The sequence below is a fragment of the Macrosteles quadrilineatus genome, unplaced genomic scaffold, assembly GCF_028750875.1.
Source record: "Macrosteles quadrilineatus isolate MER2022 unplaced genomic scaffold, UCM_ALF_1.0 Scaffold_1__1_contigs__length_201487025, whole genome shotgun sequence".
Classification (NCBI taxonomy): Eukaryota; Metazoa; Arthropoda; class Insecta; order Hemiptera; family Cicadellidae; genus Macrosteles; species Macrosteles quadrilineatus.
In genome coordinates, this window is record NW_026542594.1 from 43,846,279 (window position 1) to 43,867,227 (window position 20,949).

The 20,949-nt window shown below is 39.0% G+C and overlaps 1 protein-coding gene across 1 annotated transcript; it reads right to left on the reverse strand.

Moving 5' to 3' along the window:
• Positions 1 to 1,002: 1,002 nt before the first annotated feature.
• Positions 1,003 to 18,358, reverse strand: LOC128982854 (uncharacterized). The gene is made up of 2 exons (XM_054401894.1): positions 18,324 to 18,358; positions 1,003 to 1,925 (listed from the first exon to the last, which is right to left on the reverse strand). Exon 2 carries the CDS (start codon positions 1,921 to 1,923, stop codon positions 1,090 to 1,092), a length of 834 nt encoding a protein of 277 aa, XP_054257869.1. The 5' UTR covers positions 1,924 to 1,925; positions 18,324 to 18,358; the 3' UTR covers positions 1,003 to 1,089.
• Between the last annotated feature and the right edge of the window lie 2,591 nt (positions 18,359 to 20,949).

Genomic DNA, 20,949 nt, shown 5'->3' on the forward strand with positions numbered 1-20,949 from the left:
TCAGGGACAAGCGGTACGGTCGTGAATTGTCTGGAATAATTTAAATCTTTCTAAGCAATCCTTCAATTATACTGTTAGTTATAATAAAAATATGTGTTTCAATTTAACTAAACTGTTCAATTTACAATTATATTAAAGTTATTGTTACGACCAAACACACTATAATCCATAAGGCTGGATTGGTCGTGAAAAAACCCGCGATTGTCGTGAAACTTTGGTCGTGAAATTACGTGTTATTTGGCTCTGTTCTGACGGTAGCCCTGCACCTCATGTTCGAGGATACAAAGTGGACTTCTAGGTTAATCTAGCAATTGAAATATCTTATAAACAAAAATTAACACCATGTCTACTTCATCGAATGACTACGTACGGTCATGGACACACCAAAATTACAAAAAACACAATCTTTCCTTTATTAATCTTGTAATTCCTCCTTTCAACTCGAAACGACCGGCACTACAATCCTAACGTACACCCCGAACTAGTCTCTCAAACCAACTGACTCCATCGACGCCAGGCTTGCCACTGTCGTGCTCCAAAGTTGAAAATTTTTCCCAAATGGTCGTGACGCCAAATCTAGGGACAGACTTATTTTGTCATGGTAGTCAGTTTGCAATGACAATAAAATTATAATATGCTCCTTTTTTGTAAGTTTAATAACCATTGATGACATAAAAATATGGCTTTATATATTTCGGAATGAATAATTAGTCTAAAAACAGCGTGAAAGTTGGAAAATGTACCCTAGGGACACGTCATGGTCGTGAATTTTGAGACTTTAAAAATACAAAAAAAATACCTAGAACCTATTTAAAACCAAATAAATGTGTGTAACATGTTGCCCCCGTCCCAAAAAATATCAAAACACATAATAATAAACTACAAATCCAGTATCTACGAAGTAAAAGGCCAGGGACATGAAAACGTACTATTTTAAATTTTCACTCAGTAGCAAGACCAGTGTTTGGAAAGTTCTCTTACAAAAAACTTACAAAATGCCAATGGTGTATAAAACAAAAATAAACAAATGTTTAACCATTCAGATACAAAATAATAAAAACAGTAGAGTAACAAGATCTTAATCTAATACTAGTCTAATAGTTCAAGAACTGGTTTTTTCTCAGGGGTGATTTCACAGTCAGATTCATTTGACTTTCTTTTCACATTAGGTTTCACATCTCCATTTGCTGGAGAACCATGAGGAGTCCAAGTCTTCAAAGTATGCAGCATTAATTTTGCTGCCTCAACTTTTGCTGCCTTCTTAGAATGTGACCATCCACTTTCAACCTTCAATTCGCCAATAGAACATGTTGCTTGGAATAACATATTCACTTCTTTCTTCTCTTTAGCTTCATACACTGGAGAAGCAAGATCCTTTTTTTGGCATAACATGGATAGTTCTTGTACTGGAGACATTATTTCTTTTGCCCGCTCCTTAGACTTGATTAGGTCATTATGCCATTTGTGAACATCAAAATGTTCAGCAACTTTGAATGCTGCCATTTCTTTGGCCTCTTTCTTCGAACGACCTTGACCAGTTGCTGAGAATTCTTCTACAGTACATTCAAATACAAAAAGGTCACCTTGTTTCGGTAGCTCAGCATACAATGGGGCATTTTTAGATCCTTTAGAGCAAAACTCATTTAGTTTAGAAATCGAATTTGTATTTACATTTTCTTGATTTTTTACAGTTAAAGTACATGACATGTTTTTATCCTTAATTGTTTTTAACATTTCTTTAGCTGCATTTTGTTTAGCAAACTTTTTTGAGTTACCAGTGCCATAGCAAACGGAATCTTGCAACCTGCAAGTAAACTTAAAAATATTTCCTTCTGTTTGATCCAAATATTCTGGTAAACCAATATGAGCTGTTTGGCAATGTTCTTGCAATTCACCAACATAATTTTTTGTTGGAGTCTCCATTCCTGTAACAGAAATAATATGTATATTACTAGATAACTCCTTGTTCAAAATCAAGCTAAACTAAAACTTGTAATAAAACAGGGTTGGTACGGTCAGGGAAAACCTTGAAAACATGGAAAAGTTAGGGAATTTTGTTGGCCTAGAAAAGTCAAGGAATTATGAAAAAATTCTGGAATTTCTCCTGAAAGACTACTTTTTTACAGATATGCTACGTTTTGCTCTAAACAGGTTTTTGTCAGGGTGATGACTAATGTCAAAAAGAACGACATAAGCACTGATGCACATTTTTATATTGATAGTTAGTTATGAGTACGGGGGAGGAATCGATAGGTATATTGAAACAAGTTTTGTATTTGGGAGCGATTAAACAAGTTAAATATTTAAATTTTTTCTAATATTTCTTGATTTTGATTAGTCGATATCAACTTACGGTATAGCTGGAAAAAGTATAATATCAGTCTGGAAAACCTGGAAAAGTCAGGGAGTTTTATTTACCAAATTTAGTACCAACCCTGTAAAAGAATAAAGAACGAAAACATAAACATCTAGACCTCAATCAAAGAATCACTCTAAAGTTAATTTAAGACTTATCTACAGGGTGAATAAAAAGTCAAGACCCCCCCATCTAATATTTTTCCAAGTAAATATACAGAGATATCCTTTTGGGGGTCGTGCAATCTTAGCAGGAAGTTTCTTTTCATGATTTTGAAATTTTTGAGTGTCCCCCAAAAGGGGGGATTTGGGGGGTAACTCAAATATTTTAAATGTGAACCCCCTTCAAGTGACACCTCATTTTAAAGTGTTTACAAAAACTTAAAGAATGGTGAAAACTAGAGGTCGCTATCTCTTCTCTGACCAAAATGGTAGCCCGTCAAATGTTGTGGAAAATCAATGGTAAAATTGGTTCGTAATTGTAATATTGGCTACCATTTTGGATAGAGAAGAGATAGCGAACTCTGGTTTTCACCATTCTTTAAGTTTTTGTAAACACTTCAAAATGAGGTGTCACTAAATGGTCTGCCATGATTTCCTCTAAATTGTTAGAAATGTCTTAGTTTCAGGGTAAAAATAATATCCATGCTAGCCACTGTACTGGAAAATTCCAGGACATTTATTTGTTGATGTGATTTTCAATAAGTAATTTGAATCACTCCATAGGTTTAACTCTGCTAAAGGCATCAAACATATTTAATTGTTTGTGAATAAATACTGGCTTATTAAGGTAGCTTGGGTCTTGTGGTTAATGGTGATAAAAAGGCTTCCCTGATAGGAATTTTGGGAATTGTCTTTAAACTGACTGAAAAAGCAAATAAAGGTGTGTTGAGGTAGGTTTAGTTCTTAGTCAAAGCCACTAAATTAGCATCCCTACCCAGTTAATATTTCTAAGTTTATACTCCTTTTGTTAAGGTTGAACAAAATTAGTGTAAAGTAAAAGCATCCCATTGACCAAACTTAACTCTAGATTTTTTTCTGATCAACATAAAAAAACTGCAATTAGTGTAAGTTTATGGAAAGTAAATAAAGAACGTCTTATAACACTTAAAACATATATTTAAGCTTATACTGTTACTAACAAGACGGTAAATATACAAAAAAGATGGTAAGTGGTGATCGATTTCAATTGGACACTCCAATCATCATCGGACCCAATAGGCGAATGACAAAAGAATCTTGAATGGCGTCCCTACGTTTATCCTATTGGCTAACAGATTCAAGAAATACGGAGTTTCAATAGCCTACAGGACTCAGAAAACCTTGAGTAAAATACTGCATCCAAAAATAGAAGATTGTAACAAATTCGACGCTTTGGGCATCTATGAAATCAATTGTAACGATTGTGAAAACTTCTACATTGGACAGACTGTGAACTTCGTCAACCGCTTCAAAAACCACATATCTGCATGGAGGAACAATAAACCGGAAAGATCAAATGTCGCACAACATCTGTTACAAAATGAACACTCAATAGGAAAATCGGAGGATAATCTATGTATTTTGAAGGATTGTAAAAAAGGATATGTAATGAATGCTTGGGAAGAATTGTATATTTATACGGAAAAATGTAAAAATAGAAATAAGCTGATTAATGAACAAGTAAATTTCGACTCCAGTTGTAATTATAAATACCCCCGCCGCAGCAAACCTGCCGTCTAAGCAAATTTCCATTTGGCTAAATTGATTTTCAATTGATCTACAGTAGACTCCCTCTCATCCGGACACCTTTTAACCGGACATTGGTTTAACCGGGCTACAGTCGACGGAAATGACATCTCTTTAACCGGACAATTATTATCGGCACATTGGTTTAACCGGACTAGATCGGCAGGAAGTGGGTGGTACTGTAACGACTGTTCCCGTGGGAAAGATTTGATACCAGTGATCACATGTCTAAATACAATGCTCTCCTAAATTTAAGTAGAATATCACCGTAAACGGTCCATTTTAATGAGTTTTTGGGAATGTCGGCTTAACCGGAAAAACCGTTATCCGGACTGGCCTCAGTCCCAAGGAGTCCGGTAAGAGGGAGTCTACTGTATTTAAATAACATTAGGTTTAACGAGTACCTAGGTTTGCTGCTACAAGGAATCTAATAAAGTGTGTGTTTTAAGTAAAATAATTATTGCTTGGTATTAAATGAATATATTTGCCAAATTTGATCAAAAGATATCCATAAACAAGCAAACTACAACATTTTACAATATTCTCCATAAGAATAACATGGGAATTTTTAATTTACCATTTTTTTAGTTTTCTCCGTAACCAATAACCGTACAAAAATATTTTGATATACTGAATTGTTTGTTTTTTAAGCTCTTTAAGAAGGTTTAGAGAAAAATTGGAAAATTATGTGTTTTGAGGGTCAAAAGTTAGAAAAACCAATTTTTACCCCATAAAATCCCCCATAACGATGGCTAATACCAAGCAGAGCCCCTTTTCTGCCAAGTAGTGGAAGCACTATACTGCCAGCACCAGTGGTGTGGAAGCGAAGGTATTAGCAAGGGTTGCGCTGGTACTTCCCCGTAGTGTAGGGGGGGAAACGCCTTTTCGGTGGGCTTGGCACTGATAAGGTAGGCTAAAGTCAGACAACCCGAACCCGGTCCTCCAAGGATATGTGGGGGTTGAGCGTCGGGCCAACAACTCACCTCGGAAAACAACAAAGTTCAGAAACACCAACACAAAGCCTCGGAGAATGGACGGAATAAAAGGAATCGACAATGGCGATCACAAATGACAATGAGATTAGGCACATGGAATACAAGAACATTAGCAGTACCCGGCGCAATCGACATTCTCTCAGAAGAACTTGGTATATATAAAATGGATTTGGTGGCACTACAAGAAACTCGTTGGCCGTTGGCAGGAAAGCTGAACACCAAAGACTATGTAATCTACTACAGTGGAAATGATGAAGGAAGGTACCAAAGAGGAGTAGGCTTTGCTGTAAGCAAAAAGATAGCAAGTGCTGTGATAAGTTTTGAAGCCCTAGGCGAGAGACTGTGCAATATTAGGTTTAAAGGTAGATTCAAGAATATATCAATAATGAGTGCCTACGCTCCTACAGAGGACACAGACGATGACGTCAAAGACGCTTTTTATGAGCTGTTAGAAGAAGAGTGGGGAAAGTTATCAGGATATGACACAAAATTACTGATGGGAGATTTTAACGCAAATATAGGCAGAGAACAAATATGGAAGGAAGTTGCAGGACTAAATGGTTTACACACAGACAGCAATGATAATGGAGTAAGGCTACTAAGCCTAGCTACTGCTTGCAACCTGAAAGTTATGAGCACATATTTCCCGAGAAAAGGCATCCACAAAACTACATGGATCTCACCAAATGGTCAGGTAAAAAATCAAATAGATCACATATTGATAGACTGTAGACATTCTAGTCAAGTACAAAACGTACGTAGCATAAGAAAAGCAGAGTGTGGGTCAGACCACAGCCTAGTTCTAGTCAAATTATACCAAAGAATACAAATAGAGAAGAGGAAAGGAGTACCATCAGTAGAAAATATAGATATTGATAGACTTAGAGATAAAAGAATCCGGACCGAATTTAAGCTTAAATTGTCATGCCGTTTCCAAGCCTTAGACACAGTGGAGCAAGAGGCAGAAGTGGAGGATTCAATAGAAAAGAGATGGGAAAATATAAAGAAGACCGTACGAGAATGTACCAAAGAAGTTTGTGGCAAAAAAGAAAGAAAAAACAATAAACCTTGGTTTGATAAAGAATGCAAAGAGGCATTTTTGAAAAGAAGACAAGCAAAGGGAATTTGGCTAAGAAACAAACAAGATATAGATTGAGATAGCTACCAAGAGCAAAGCAAGGAAACAGTTAAACTATTAAGAAAGAAAAAACGAGAATGGATCAATAATATTCTGGAAAAAGCAGAACAAGATCGAACAGCAAACAACTCAAGAGAATTTTATCGTGCATTAAGATTTTTCAAAAAAGGATACACACCTTCACCTGTGGGGATCAAAAATAAAATGGGACAAGTTGTAATCCAAAAGGAAGACGGACTGAGAGTTTGGCGAGAATATTTTAAAGAGCTACTAAATGGTGACCTGCAGCAGGAAGAGGAAGAACAGGAAGAAGTCTATCAGACCGTACACCCCTGGATTCCAGAACCACCCATACAAGAAATAGAAGAAGCAATCAAGAGCTTAAAAAATAATAAAGCCCCAGGAGAGGATGGTATAACTGCAGAGATTTTAAAAGCAGGTGGCTTTTGTCTAGCAGAAAGAATCCACAAACTAATACTCAAGGTCTGGAGAGAAGAAACAATACCCAAGGAATGGAAGGAAGCCCTAGTTGTACCAATTCACAAAAAAGGAGACAAAAAAGACTGCAATAACTACAGAGGCATATCTCTCCTAAATGTCACCTACAAAATACTTTCCAAAATAGTTCAGAGAAGACTAGAGGAATACACAACAGATATTGTTGGAGAGCATCAAGCAGGATTCAGCAGAGGCAGATCAACGACGGATCAAATCTACATTCTTAAAGAGTCAATAGCAAAGTAATATGAATTCAACAAATCATTCTGTTGCCTCTTCATTGATTTTTCAAAGGCTTATGACTCCATAAATAGAAAGAAGTTGTGGATAAACATGGAGCATCTAGGTATACCAAAAAAACTTATAGAACTAGCAAAATTGAGTGTTTTAGGTTCTAAGTGCAAAGTTAGAGTAAATGGAGACGTATCGGAAGACTTTGAGGTGAACACGGGTGTGAGGCAGGGAGACGGGGTATCTCCATTGCTGTTCAATTTAGCCATAGAAACAGCCCTTCAGGAGATAAGAAAGACAGAAGTAGGGATTAAGATAGGAACAAACATAAACTTGCTAGCTTTTGCAGATGACATAGTATTAATTACACATAATATAGAAGAAATGAAAGATGTAACAAAAATGCTTATTGAACATACAAGAAAAATGGGACTATACATAAATGAAGAGAAAACCAAGTTTATGACATGTGGAAGAAAACAAGATGATGACCAACCAAGATACCAAAATAACAACTACATTGAAATTGAAGAGTATAAATTTAAGATAGTAACAAATTTCAAGTATTTGGGAGTCATCCTCACTAGCGATAATGATGAAGAGCTAGAAATACAAAATAGATTAAACCTAGCACAAAAAAGTTTTTCGGCCTGTCACAAGTTACTAACTTCAAAAATAATATCCCACACCACCAAACTCAGGATTTATAAGACAATCATCAGACCAGTTCTCCTGTATGGTTCAGAAAATTGGATCTTAAGCAAGAAATCAGAAAGGAAAGCTATTGTATTTGAGAACAAGATTTTGAGGAAAGTGTACGGACCGATTTTTGAGGATGGACAATGGAGATCGAACAATAATATGTCCAATTAGCAATAATATTTGACGCACATTTTCAGAGTGTAAAAGATTCATTTTTTCGTCAAAGTGCTTAAAATGACGACTTTGCAAGTATAATTTTACCCGGACCCCCCTTACCGCTGGGGGGTACTCCATACCCCCAAACCCGGTGAGCGTAGTTAAATAAGGCCTCGCAATTATGTATTGCCACAGGCCTCACATTTTATAAAGACGGCTCTGATACCGCGAGTCCAAGACTCCACTGCGTATTCGCCCACCTACAATTGCTTGTTTGTTTCTAACCTCAAAGCTCAAACTCTTATGCCGGGTTTTCCTAGACGCGGAAGAGGAGCGCGGAAAAGCGATTAACATGGCATTCCGCTCCGCTTCTAGGAAAACAGTAACATTAAATTACCTAAGACAAGAGGAGTCCCGCTCTCCGCGTTCCTCTTTCCGCGCCTAGGAAAATCCAGCTTTACATCAACTCATAGTCGTTTCGTGATGTCCGTTGTGAGTCGTAAATTCAACGTTTTAGTAATTTAGTTCAGTGTAGTTGTTACGTTTATAAAAAATAAGTTACTTGCAAAACGTTTGATATCGATATATTGGATGTTGGGTCTATTGACGCTGATTTTCTATTGATTTTTTTGGGGAGGGGAAGAAAATTCAAATCTCGCCCCGGGTGTCTATGACCCTCTTGTCGTAACTTGTGGTAATTCTGAAACAACTGACTGGCTAAAGAGGGTGGCACCGAAGCTGGCGCTGGGAAGTGAGGGGAGTATGGAGGTCATTGTAGCAGACTATAAGGATCTGTTGCGCACGACCAAAGTGCTCCTACGCACTGACAGGCGCTTGGCCAAGGTCGAAGCCTCTAAAGTGTTTGTTCAGATTGAGCGGCAAAATCCTGGTGTCACGACAAAGGACTGGCGCGTCATTGGTGGGAAGAGGAAGGATGATCATCAGATTCTTGTTCTTGCTATTGATGAAATGAATGCGCAGGTTCTGAAAGATCGTGGCTGGATTATCTATCTGGGTCTGGGGAAAATACAGCTCAGAGTTATCTCTGGTGCTCCCTCTGATGACTCAGGTCCTTCAAGCGAACCTACAACACAGTAAGGCTGCCACGGCTGTGTTCTGTCTGAGCACGGTTAAGCAGTCCTTAGATTATGCCTTGAATCAGGAACCCTGGATCAATAATTTTAGAATTGCGGGGATGGGAACTATAAAGGGTAGTATCTTCTCTGCATCTGTACCACACCCTAGAACTTGCATTTGGGTTAAAGAGGGGCTAAAATGTAATCCAGTTCTAGAGCTTTGTTCGAGGGACGTAACAGTAATTAAGACTGTATGTACTAAATCCAACATAAAACTGCTGCTGGCCTCTGTTTACATGCCACAGGGCGACGATGGACTGTTCCCATCGGCCGAGGTCAGAAGATTGGTCGACCTCGCACACGAGTCTGGATCCGAACTCGTGATAGGCTGCGACTCCAATGCCCATAATACGGCCTGGGGATGCAGGGACACTAACAACCGAGGTAGGTCACTTCTAGAATACATAGCTTCCTGCGGCCTACTTGTTGCAAATGTAGGCTCAGAACCAACTTTTTTAAGCAGGATAGGCCAATCAGTAATTGATCTTACCCTGTGTTCGGCAGGTATGGCTGACAGGATTATTGACTGGTCAGTGTCCCTTGAGCCATCCCTGTCTGATCATAGGCACATTGTCTTCGGGTTGGGGAATTTCTGCGGCGAGGTTCGCTTATTCAGGAGCCCAGTTAAAACCGACTGGGCATCCTTCAGAGCGGACCTTCGGGGCAGAATTGCCTCGAACCTTAACACATCTCCTATAAACACAGTTGATGCGCTTGACGAGGCGGCAGATCGTCTAACTAGGTGCATAGTTACATCCTTTGAGGATAATTGTCCTTTGAGCAAGGGAAAGAGTAACAGGGCTAGTTGGTGGGGTCCTGAACTTGCCTCTCTTAGGAAGAGAGTAAGGGCCCAATTTAGGCGAGCAAAGATAACCAATAATTGGGATATATACCATACAACTCTCACAGAATATAACCATGCAGTACGTAAGGCCAATAGGCTTTCATGGAAAAATTTTTGTGGAAATTTAGAGAGTATCAAGGATACTTCTAGAATACATAAGGTACTTGTTAGAGACAGGCATGTTACTTTGGGTGCCGTTGAGGGACCGGATGGTGTAATGGCTTTTGAACCTACCGAAATACTAAAGGTTATGGTAAAAACTCATTTCCCTGGTTGTATTGTTTCTGAAGTGCAGCAGGAGGAGGTGAGTCCAGAGCGGCCTAACCTGGGCCGTCGTGCCACTCATTCTATGTGGAGCACTGCTTGCCGCATAGTCACCTTCAGCAAGGTAAGATGGGCTGTTGGCTTATTACGACCCTTCAAATCGCCGGGTCCTGATGGGGTAAGGCCTGTTTGTTTGCAGGAGGGTCTTGATACAATTATACACCCACTCTGTAAACTTTTCAGAGCCAGCTTAGCCTTAGGACACATTCCCTTAGGGTGGTGTAATTCGCGTATCGCATTTATTCCTAAACCAGGAAGGGATAGTTACACTGACCCTAAGTCATTCAGACCCATTTCTCTATCTTCTTTATTTCTTAAGATCCTAGAAAAGTTGGTCTCAAGATATATGATGGATACAGCTCTTAGGACAAATCCTTTACATATTAATCAGCATGCTTATGTCTCAGGAAGATCATGCGAGACTGCGTTGCACCAACTTGTAAGCAAGATTGAGAAAGCTCTAGAGAGCAGTGAAGTGGCCCTGGGTGCCTTTCTCGATATTCAAGGTGCTTTTGACAATACTGGTACTCCAGCGATTCTTAATGCGGTGAGAGCAAGAGGTTTTCACGGTATAATATGTAGATGGATTGAATCCTTGCTTCTCAGTAGGAAGGTTAGGCTCTCACTCCACAATGATACGATCGAGGCAAGAACTACTCGAGGATGTCCTCAGGGGGGGGGGTTCTTTCTCCTCTACTTTGGAATTTGGTAGCAGACGACCTTATAAGGACCCTCAACGAAAGTGGGGTTTTCGCCTTAGGTTATGCTGATAATGTTGCAATCCTTGTGGTTGGAAAGTTCCACGGAACCATAACTGACCTTATGAATAGAGCTTTAAGGGTAGTGGACCGTTGGTGCCAGGAAGTTGGGCTCTCTATAAATCCCAGGAAAGTTGTTATGGTACCCTTCACAAGAAGGAGGAAACTGGATGGGATCGGCCCACTAAGACTGCAGAGTACTGTAATAGAGCTGCAGAATCAGGTGAAGTATCTTGGTGTAATTTTGGATAGATCACTTCACTGGGGACCACACCTTCAAAAAGTCATTGAGCGTGGCAAATGGTCCCTTATGGCATGCAGGCGGATGGTAAGTGGCACATGGGGGTTACAGCCCAAACTTATGCACTGGCTGTATGTATCTGTTGTTCGACCCGCCCTTACATATGGTTCGCTTGTGTGGTGGCCAAAGATGGAATCAACTATAGCTGTTAAAGCCTTAGCAGGAGTTCAGAGGCTTGCTCTTATTATGATAACTGGGGCAGTAAGTAGCTGTCCTGGAGCGGCACTTGACTGTCTGCTTGACATGCTACCTATTGACATTTATATTAAGGTGGTAGCAAGTAAAACAGCCCAACGCCTTAGATGCGAAAACTTATGGATAGCCTCAGGGAACAATAAAGGGCACTCTAAAATTGTTCAGGTGGTACATAATTATGAATTGGACTTACCTTCAGATCACATGTCCAAAAAATACTCCTTTGGAAAGCCTTTCAAAGTACTAATACCAGATAGGAAGGATTGGTCTGGCGGAAAAGGACCTATACCCACAGGTGACTTAGAATGCTATACTGATGGTTCTAAGATCAAAAATGGGGGCACTGGAGCAGGTGTGCATTGGATGAATGGAGGCACTGGCATTTGTCTTCCAATGGGGGTGTACCCAACTGTCTTTCAAGCGGAGGTCACTGCCATTCTAGTTTGTGCTCAAGAACATCTTAACAAAGATATCAGGGACAAAACAATCAATATCTTTACTGATAGTCAAGCGACCTTAAAAGCATTAAACTCTTACGAATTCAACTCCAGGCTCGTGTGGGATTGTCTTGCTTCTGTGTCTGAGTTGGGTAGGAGAAATGACCTTACGCTTTGCTGGGTACCAGGACACTCAGGCATTAAAGGAAATGAAGCTGCAGACAGATTGGCAAACACTGCCTCTGCGACATCATTGTTAGGCCCGCAACCCTTCTGTGGCATCTCACGAAACAGTGTATGTTCTGCGATTGCGTCATGGGCCAAGGAAAAGCATCGCAAACGCTGGGTCGATGTTCCCCTTCTTAGGAGTCAGCAAGCTTACTCTGTTTAGGCCTTCCAAAAAGGTTGCCTGTGACCTCTTGAGACTAGACAGACGAAGAATTAAATTAATTGTTGAACTGATAACTGGTCATGGAAGATTCAGGAAACATCTACAACGGATGGGCTTATATGATGGTGAACCGATCTGTAGGTACTGTGATAGGTCAGAAGAGACAGCTGATCACTTACTCTTTGATTGTAATAAGCTCTCTGACGCTAGATCGATAACTCTTGGAAATATGGCTAGAGGTAGATTTCTTCCTGAGGATGAACTAATTGGGAAGCTACAGGCATTCATTGGGCGCCTCAACTTGTAGGTCAACAAGAAAGCAATTAAGTATCTGGTGTGTGCAATAATTCGATTTCGGATGAAGTGCTTTAAGGTCTCGACCTGCCCCTGTTAGATAAGATAAGATAAGATGACCCTCAGGGCGGCCCTGGTCAGGAATAAAATTTTCCATCAAATCTGTTGGGGTGTTTTCCGAAATTAACACCCCTTCACCCCCAAAAAACTCCCACTACAATTTTATAACATTTCTGGAATTTCAACGTGTTTTTAACAACTGTTTAAAAATCATAACTCAGCTAGGCTATTAATAAATACTTCAATATTTTCTTTTTACAGCCTCATATCAGAAACAGTACTCCTTTTGCCACCAAAGTTAGTTGACCTCTCACTGATTCAATAATCGCAAGTAAGTTAACAGATGTTTCTGGCAAAATAGCCCCGAGCGATAGACGCACCAGACGCTTCTGGCAAAACGGGCCTTTAAGATGTCCTCTACCTGGTGACCATTTGGGTATTATGCAGTGCGGCCGTATCTTTCCGTAAAACAGCCACCAATAGATTTCGGTATGCGCAGTTTGTTATTTTAAGCCCATTTTGTATGACCCTCCTGTGTTGCTGGTATATGACCATGATACTGACACGTGCATTAAATTGTCCTATATCTCGTGACCATATGGGTAATACGCAGTGCAGCCGTATTTTTCCACAAAACGGCCATCAATAGATTTTGGCGTGCGCAGTTTGTCATTTTAAGCCCTTTTTGTATGACCCTCGTGCGTTCCGGGTATATGACCATGATACTGACGTGTGCATTAAATTGTCCTTTATCTCGTGACCATATGGGTATTACGCAGTGCAGCCCGATTTGCCCGAAACAGTGTTGTTTATTGATTTTTACAAGCGCGGGCACTAAGTGTAATTAGTGATATGGTTAAACTTATTGGTAGGTTCACACAAGTACCTAACTTTGCTACTGTCAAATGTGGTGGTCAGGACCTCAGTGGTTTAGTCTGCCCGAACTGGAACTTTAATCCCTCTGATGAAATTCATGAAGTTAAAGAAGAATTAACAGCGTATAGCTTAATGAGACAGCCTTAAGTTTAATCAATAGCCTACCGTAGGTATAGACCATGAGCCACCAATATGAAACCCTCCCCCCCTGTGGGAATTTATGACTTATACTTTTTTTTGTTGGTATTAACTACCAGATTAAGAATTCAGTTGTTTGCTTCTTTTAAATTACAGCGTATTCCGGAAATAAAGAAAAACTGTTAAATTTAAAAACTGTTTTATTTCAATTACAAAAGGGTAGCCTGTGTTAATTACTGGTGCAATATTTTTTTATAAACTTCTTCAGTATGTATTCAAAGGCTTCAAATGAAAATAAAAAAGTTAATAAAATACCTCCGCTGCAGCAAACCTGCAGGCAATGAGGATTTCAAATTGGCCTGAAACTGAATTGATTTTCAATTAAATCTATTTAAATAACATTTCAGGGTGTCTAGTTTATTTCCATTATAAAATTCAAGACTAATTCCAGACTTTTCAAGACAAATTCCAGATTTTTCAAGACTAGTTTTTTCCACAATTAGTGGGTGTTGAAACCATAATGTATCGATTCTCGATTCTTGATATCGATACAATTTTTATAGCTTAACCAAATTTTCTAAATAATACTACACCAACTCTTTGTCTTTGTCATAAAGTAGTATTATGATAATGTGGTGTTTAAAGTAAAGAAATAATGCAGCAATAAAAAGTTCTAACTAGCAAATTTGGTTTTTTTTATCATGAAATCTTCCGCGTACCTTACATTTAGACATCATCATTGACTGCAGCGATTACAGAAACGTGATCGTCTTCGTCCGCGATCACGACAAAATCATGAACATTTCCCGCGGCCGTGTATACATCTTCGTCGTCTCCCACGGTCACGGAAGCTTTATCGTCATCTCCCGCGGTCACGGAAACGTCATCGTCGTCGTCCGCGATCGCGGCAAAATCATGAACATTTCCCGCGGCTGTTTAGACCCGCGGTCACGGAAACCTCATCGTCATCTCACGCGGGCACGGAAACGTCATCGTCGTCGTCCGCGATCGCGGCAAAATCATGAACATTTCCCGCGGCCGTGTAGACCCGCGGTCACGGAATTGTCATCGACATCTCACGCGGTCACGGAAACGTCATCGTCATCTCCCGCGGTCACGAAAACGTTATCGTCGACGTCTGCAATCACGGCAAAATCATGAACATCTCCCGCGGCCGAGCAGATATCATCGTCGCCTCCCGCGGTCACGGAAACGTCATCGACATCTCCCGCGGTCACGGAAACGCCATCGTTATCTCCCGCGGTCACGGAAACGCCATCGTTATCTCCCGCGGTCACGGAAACGTCATCGTCATCTCCCGCGGTCACGGAAACGTTATGGTCGACGTCCGCGGTCACGGAAACGTTATGGTCGACGTCCGCAATCACGGCAAAATCATGAACATTTCCCACGGCCGTTTAGACATCATCGTCATCTCCCGCGGTCACGGAAACGTCATCGTCGTCGCCTTTGTTTTGCGGCAAAGTCATGAACATTTCCCGCGGCTGTTTAGACATTACCGTCATCTCCCGCGGTCACGGAAACGTTATCGTCGACGTCCGCGATCACGGCAAAATCATGAACATTTCCCGCGGCCGTGTAGACATCATCGTCGTCTTCCGCGGTCACGGTAACGTTATCGTCATCTCCTGCGGTCACGGAAACGTCATCGTCATCTCCCGCAATCGAGGAAAGGTCATCGTCGTCTCCCGTGGTCACGGAAAGGTCATCGTCGTCTCCCGTGGTTTCGGAAACGTCATCGTCGTCGTCCACTATCGCGGCAAAATCGTGAACATTTCCCGAGGCCGTGAGGACAATCATCATTGGCTTTCGCGGTTACGTAAACGGAAGACGACGATCGCGGCAAAATCATAAAAATTCCCGACTTTGAAATCAAATTTAATACTAAATCCCGACTTTTCAAGACCATTTTAAAATTCAATACTAATTCCCGACTTTCCCAATTTTCCCGACAGATGTAACGAGTACCTCTAGGAAAGAGATTTTAAGAGATTCTATTTAAATTAAATAAATTTTATTGAGAAACTTTAGACGTAAATTTTACTGGAATGTAGGGTTCCAGTAAAATTAACGTCTAAAACTTAGTTTTCCTCATATCAAAATCGGATTTGCGACAATAATTTTATTTTTTAAATCTCTTTGAAATAATGTGCTGATTGATATGGGTTGCCATTTAAAAAAAGTTAAGTTACTCTCAGCAATCCCGTTTGTGGGTGGGGGGTGAATTTCAAAATTTCACCAAAAAGAACCTTACAATACCCTAGAAACGTGTATTGAAGCTTGTTTGAATTTATGCATATTTGTGCTGAGACCATTCATTATTTAACAGGTTAACCCGTTGTTCCTTATTTTTACCATTAGCTACAATTTTTTCCCGATCCCGTGGGATCTTGATTTTGGACCTCTCATTAAAAACGGTTCTCCAAATCCCCTTCTCTCTTTCAATGTTTTTAATAGATAGGCTACATCTAAATAGGTATCCGTAATAAAGTATATCCTGCTGAATTTCGGAAAACGGCTGAAGGCAATCTGTGCTAGTTCACCAGAGATTTTTGGAATATTAGTAAGAACCTAAAAGTAAGCCATACCGTCAATTACATACATACATTCTTCAATCTTGGGAGGTTCGTCTACTATATACCCTTGTTCTCCAAAGCATGGAGCAGTTTGGCCTTTTCTGTTTTTGTTGGGCATCCATCGGCAGTGGCTAATGCCCATGGTACTGGATCTAATGGGTAAGTCATCAGCTTCTCAAGGTTAATATCACTTTCCTGGGACAGCAGTAAAACTCCAGAAAAATATTTATTTTAGCTCTTATCTCAACTAATCTGTTTGCATGCAGCTTTCCCTAGATTATCTACGTTGAGTAAATTGTCTTCTACCGATTCGGGTACAGGTCTTCCAGCTGATAAACAGACCATTGCATTGCAGACCGATGCATTGTTCAAAAGCATCAAGTACAGTACTTGCAAAATACTTTGCTCACTTCGTTTCATTTCATTTGCTTGCATGTCACTGTGAGAACAATCTGATGACTTCACCATACTTGCATTTTCAAATTCTAACTAGCTGTGGGCCCGTCCTACGCACAGGAATCAACTAATCAAATCAAATCAAACTAAAAAATCTATACTAAAGTACCCATGCTGCACTGCAGCGTTAAAATAATTATCATATCTTTACCTTGCGTTTGCTTGAAACCCGTCCGATTTGAATAACTAATATCTTAAATGAAGCCGTATTTCACTGAAGGTTCTTAGACTAAAATATATAGGGTTATATTATATAATTATAAATGGTAAAATACCGTACAATTTAAATTGAATTCGAATTAAAAAATATATCAAAATCTATGTTTTTTGGTCGAGTAATAAAGTACCGTAGATAAATATACGATGATGCTTGATGTTAAATATATGTGTGCATAGGCCTACTACCAATTTAAGACCTCAATCATGAAGATCGGACGTGTAGAAGAGCCAAAGAAACTCGGAAAAGAAAAAAAACAAATTTTTAACTCCCTTTAGAAATACATGGGGTCAAATTTCATTTACGTATAAGCCGAGTGGGACTGTCGATAAATCCCAGTACACTGATGCTTGATGTGAAATCTGTGCGTGCATACCTTCAATTTGAGACCTCAATAATGAAAATCGGGTGGGTAGAAGCGCCAAATGAACTCGGAAAAGAAAAACCAAATTTAACTCCCATAAGAAATACATGGGGAGAAAATGTTGTTTACGTATAAGCCGAGTGGGACTGTAGACAAATATATGCCGATGCTTGATGTGCAATCTGTACGTTAATACCTTCAATTTGAGACCTCAATCATGAAAATCGGTCGGTTAAAAGAGCCAAACGAAATCGGAAAAGAAAAACAATTTTTTTAAGTACGGTATAGATACATAATATATACTATATTCTAACTATCATGATATTTTCGTGTTTTCTGGAACATGCTGTAATTCACAAGTGGCAAACACCTAAAATCTGTAGTACGTGTCAATACGAGCACAAAAATGTATGGTATTTCAAAAATTCCCACCGGGGGAGAGGGGGGGTATAGACCAGCCTCCGCTCTAGTAGGCCTACCATATAAGTTAAACTCGTGATATAGGCCTATTATCGAATGAAGTATTAGGTAATTAAGTTCAATTACATATTTTATTCAATAAGTTATCCATAAGGGGTACAGTTTCTTAACTGGGCTAGCCTACGCTAATATTACCTTAGTGAAACTACCTATCGAATTGAAAATATTGATTATGAATCAATATTTTAAAATATAAGTTATCTAAGTTATTATTAAATTAAACTATCATAACCTAACCTAACCAACCAAACTTGCTGATGGATGGTGAAAAAAATTGCATGAAGATTTACTAAGTAGGTAATCGAACGATAGTTCCAATCAATATTAGTGTACCGTACCGGTAGCCCAGTTAAGAAACTGTACCCTTCATAAAAATTGCTGTATCAAATGTGAATGTAGTGAAAATTCACAAGTTGGGCCTTATAGGCTGGTTAGGCTATCCCATCCCAAACACACTTCCTGAAGTGTGAAATTCACAAATTGTTATGGATATAATTTGAGGAAAAAATAGGTAAACAGGTTATTTGCGGGACTGTACCCAATAATTAGGCTACTTGGTGTAAAATAAATCATAGATGTGCCACAAATCATTCAATTGTTTGGGCCAGGCTAGTAAAATTAACACAGGCATAACTTAACACGATTTACATACCTAATAATAAATAATAAGAAAGGCAGGCAATATCGTATTCGTAATATCTACCGGTTAAGTATTTAATGGTAGAATCGAGTCAATAATATTTAACAATCAAGTGAAAAAAAACACCTGGAGGCGAGTTAGCGTAGCGAACGAGCTAACCTGAAGGCAAGTGAGCGCAGCGAACGAGCTCTAACCGAAAAGTGAGTGAGCGTAGCGAACGAACTTCAACCAGGACGTGATTGAGCCATGCGAACGAGCTCACTTATGAAGTTAAACGGGGCAAAGCCCGCGGGTTCAACCAGGACGTGATTGAGCCATGCGAACGAGCTCACTTATGAAGTTAAACGGGGCAAAGCCCGCGGGTACAGCCACGGGCGCCTTTAACTACAGGCCGCGGCCTGGCAGAATTGGCAACGTCACAAGTGATGTTGTTCAGTGACAGACATCCCATAAGATAACATGGCAGACAGGTGACATCAGCTCATTGACCCTAGGAGCGCCCTGGCCTGATTAATGCAAAATTGCTCGGCGCCCTGGCAGTTTTGGCCATTTTGCAGGTTTTTTTTTAAAATTCGCAGTGCCTAAAGTATTGTTGATAACCTAGTCATATTCATACTTGTTTTGTTCAGAAAAGAAAGGAGATTTAGAATAAAATAAAATTTCAGCAATCCCTGTTGGTGGTTTCTTTGCTAAATGTAAAAAAATAAAAAATCTTTCAATTTTTCAGAATAATTTTCAAAAGCAGAGGCCTAGCGTTTTTACACCAAATTTTTTACAGACATTCTAAGCCTATATGAAATGTAGGAAATTTATTTCCCTACGTGGAAATGTGATTGATTTGTTTTAAATAATATAATTTTTTTACCAAAATTATGGGGAAAAATACGGAAAATGGGGAAAATCTACGAATTTGCGCCGAACATTTGAAACATTAAAAATATAACCAGATGTATATACAATTTATATACAAAAATTGTTATATTACTAGAAAACAATACATGTATTCAGAATAATGTCATATTGTACCAAGTTGTGACTTTTTTATACCTTTATATGACTTAAAAAACGAAATTTTAGTTTTTCCAAAAACGAAATTTTAGTTTTTCCAAAAACAAAAATTTGTTTTTCAAAGTTAGGTCTAATTTTTGTACTTTACAATAATATGATAAATATTACATGTATTTATAGGAAATATATTTCTGAACAAGAAAATATACATATATATACAGAAATATAAACAAATAAAAGTTCCAGAAGCATTATTCTGGCGTGAGACACACATACGATTGTAGGCTAGGCTATGATTTAGGCATAGCCTATGGCATAACCTCAAAACAATCATCATTTCAATAACACGAATTTTGACATAAATAATAATACTCACCAGGCGTAATATGGATAAATAAATACTACTACCCACTACTACTAACTCATACACCACTATTGTCAATACACTTCTTTTACACTAAAACACTAACCTCTGATGAAAATTAGCACAGATAATAATGTAGCAGTATTTAGATTCCGGCGAGCAGATCGCAAACAAACAACTTGTTTTTCTAGTTACAACAGAACTAATGTGTCACCTGAATCTCAATACTGAAAGGCACCAAAACATAGAGATAGAACGTTTTCTTAGCTTCTATTCCTGATTTAGAAACCATGGCGTTTTGGGCAAAATAGCCTACTGGCAAAACAGCTGATTTCAAAAATAACTATTTCAGACTTCCTAACCTCATATGACAAAGTTCTCTACACGAAAATAAAGAACAACTCAAGTTCTTTCCAAAGTCAATTTTTCGTATTACATAGTATTTACTTATTGTTCAATATATAATAGAACAGATTGTAAAGTAAATAAAACAAAAAAAAAAGTTCTTTCCAATGGTACCAGCCACTTCCTGTTTAGGGCGTTTAGGCCAGTGTTTAGGACAGAATTATTACGACTTGTACTCTTGTACATTTATTTCAAGATAACGTGTTTTACGAGATTTTGCCGACCGCGACTCGAAAATTTTACGCGCGCAAAATATTGTTCAAATTATAATAAGGTTTATATTGATCTGTTGGTGCTACGAGGTTCGATTATATATGAAAATAAAAGTTCAGAATCTCTACTTTCCAACGGTATCAAAATTATTACACTTCTGGATCATTTTCATTGCGTAATAAGCGTTTGAAAAAAAATGTCCCAATAGCCTACTAGTCGGCGATTGGGCGCCGAGCGCACACATCAATTCGCCGACTTAGTCGGCGAAAGGCGCCAATAGGGTTGATTCGCACTTTATTTATTTAAATTTATGAACATAAATTTATTAAAATATTGAAAATGAAACATACAGAATTGAAAACCGAAACAATATGAATTAAAATCTATATCTGTACATTTTTAGCGCAGTCGAATATTGTCATGGTCCAGTAACCAATCTTTCGTAAATACACAAATACCATTAGCTACTTCCAAACAAAAACAGCTAATACAACACCTCTTGCGACGTTGCCAGTTCGAAGGCCGCGGCCTGGAGAAAGGTGGCCGTGGTACGGGTACAGCTAGTGCATTATTATTTTAAAAATTGCTAAAATCAATTCTAACGATAATACTGAAATAAAATATCGATATTCCGATAATATCGGAAGT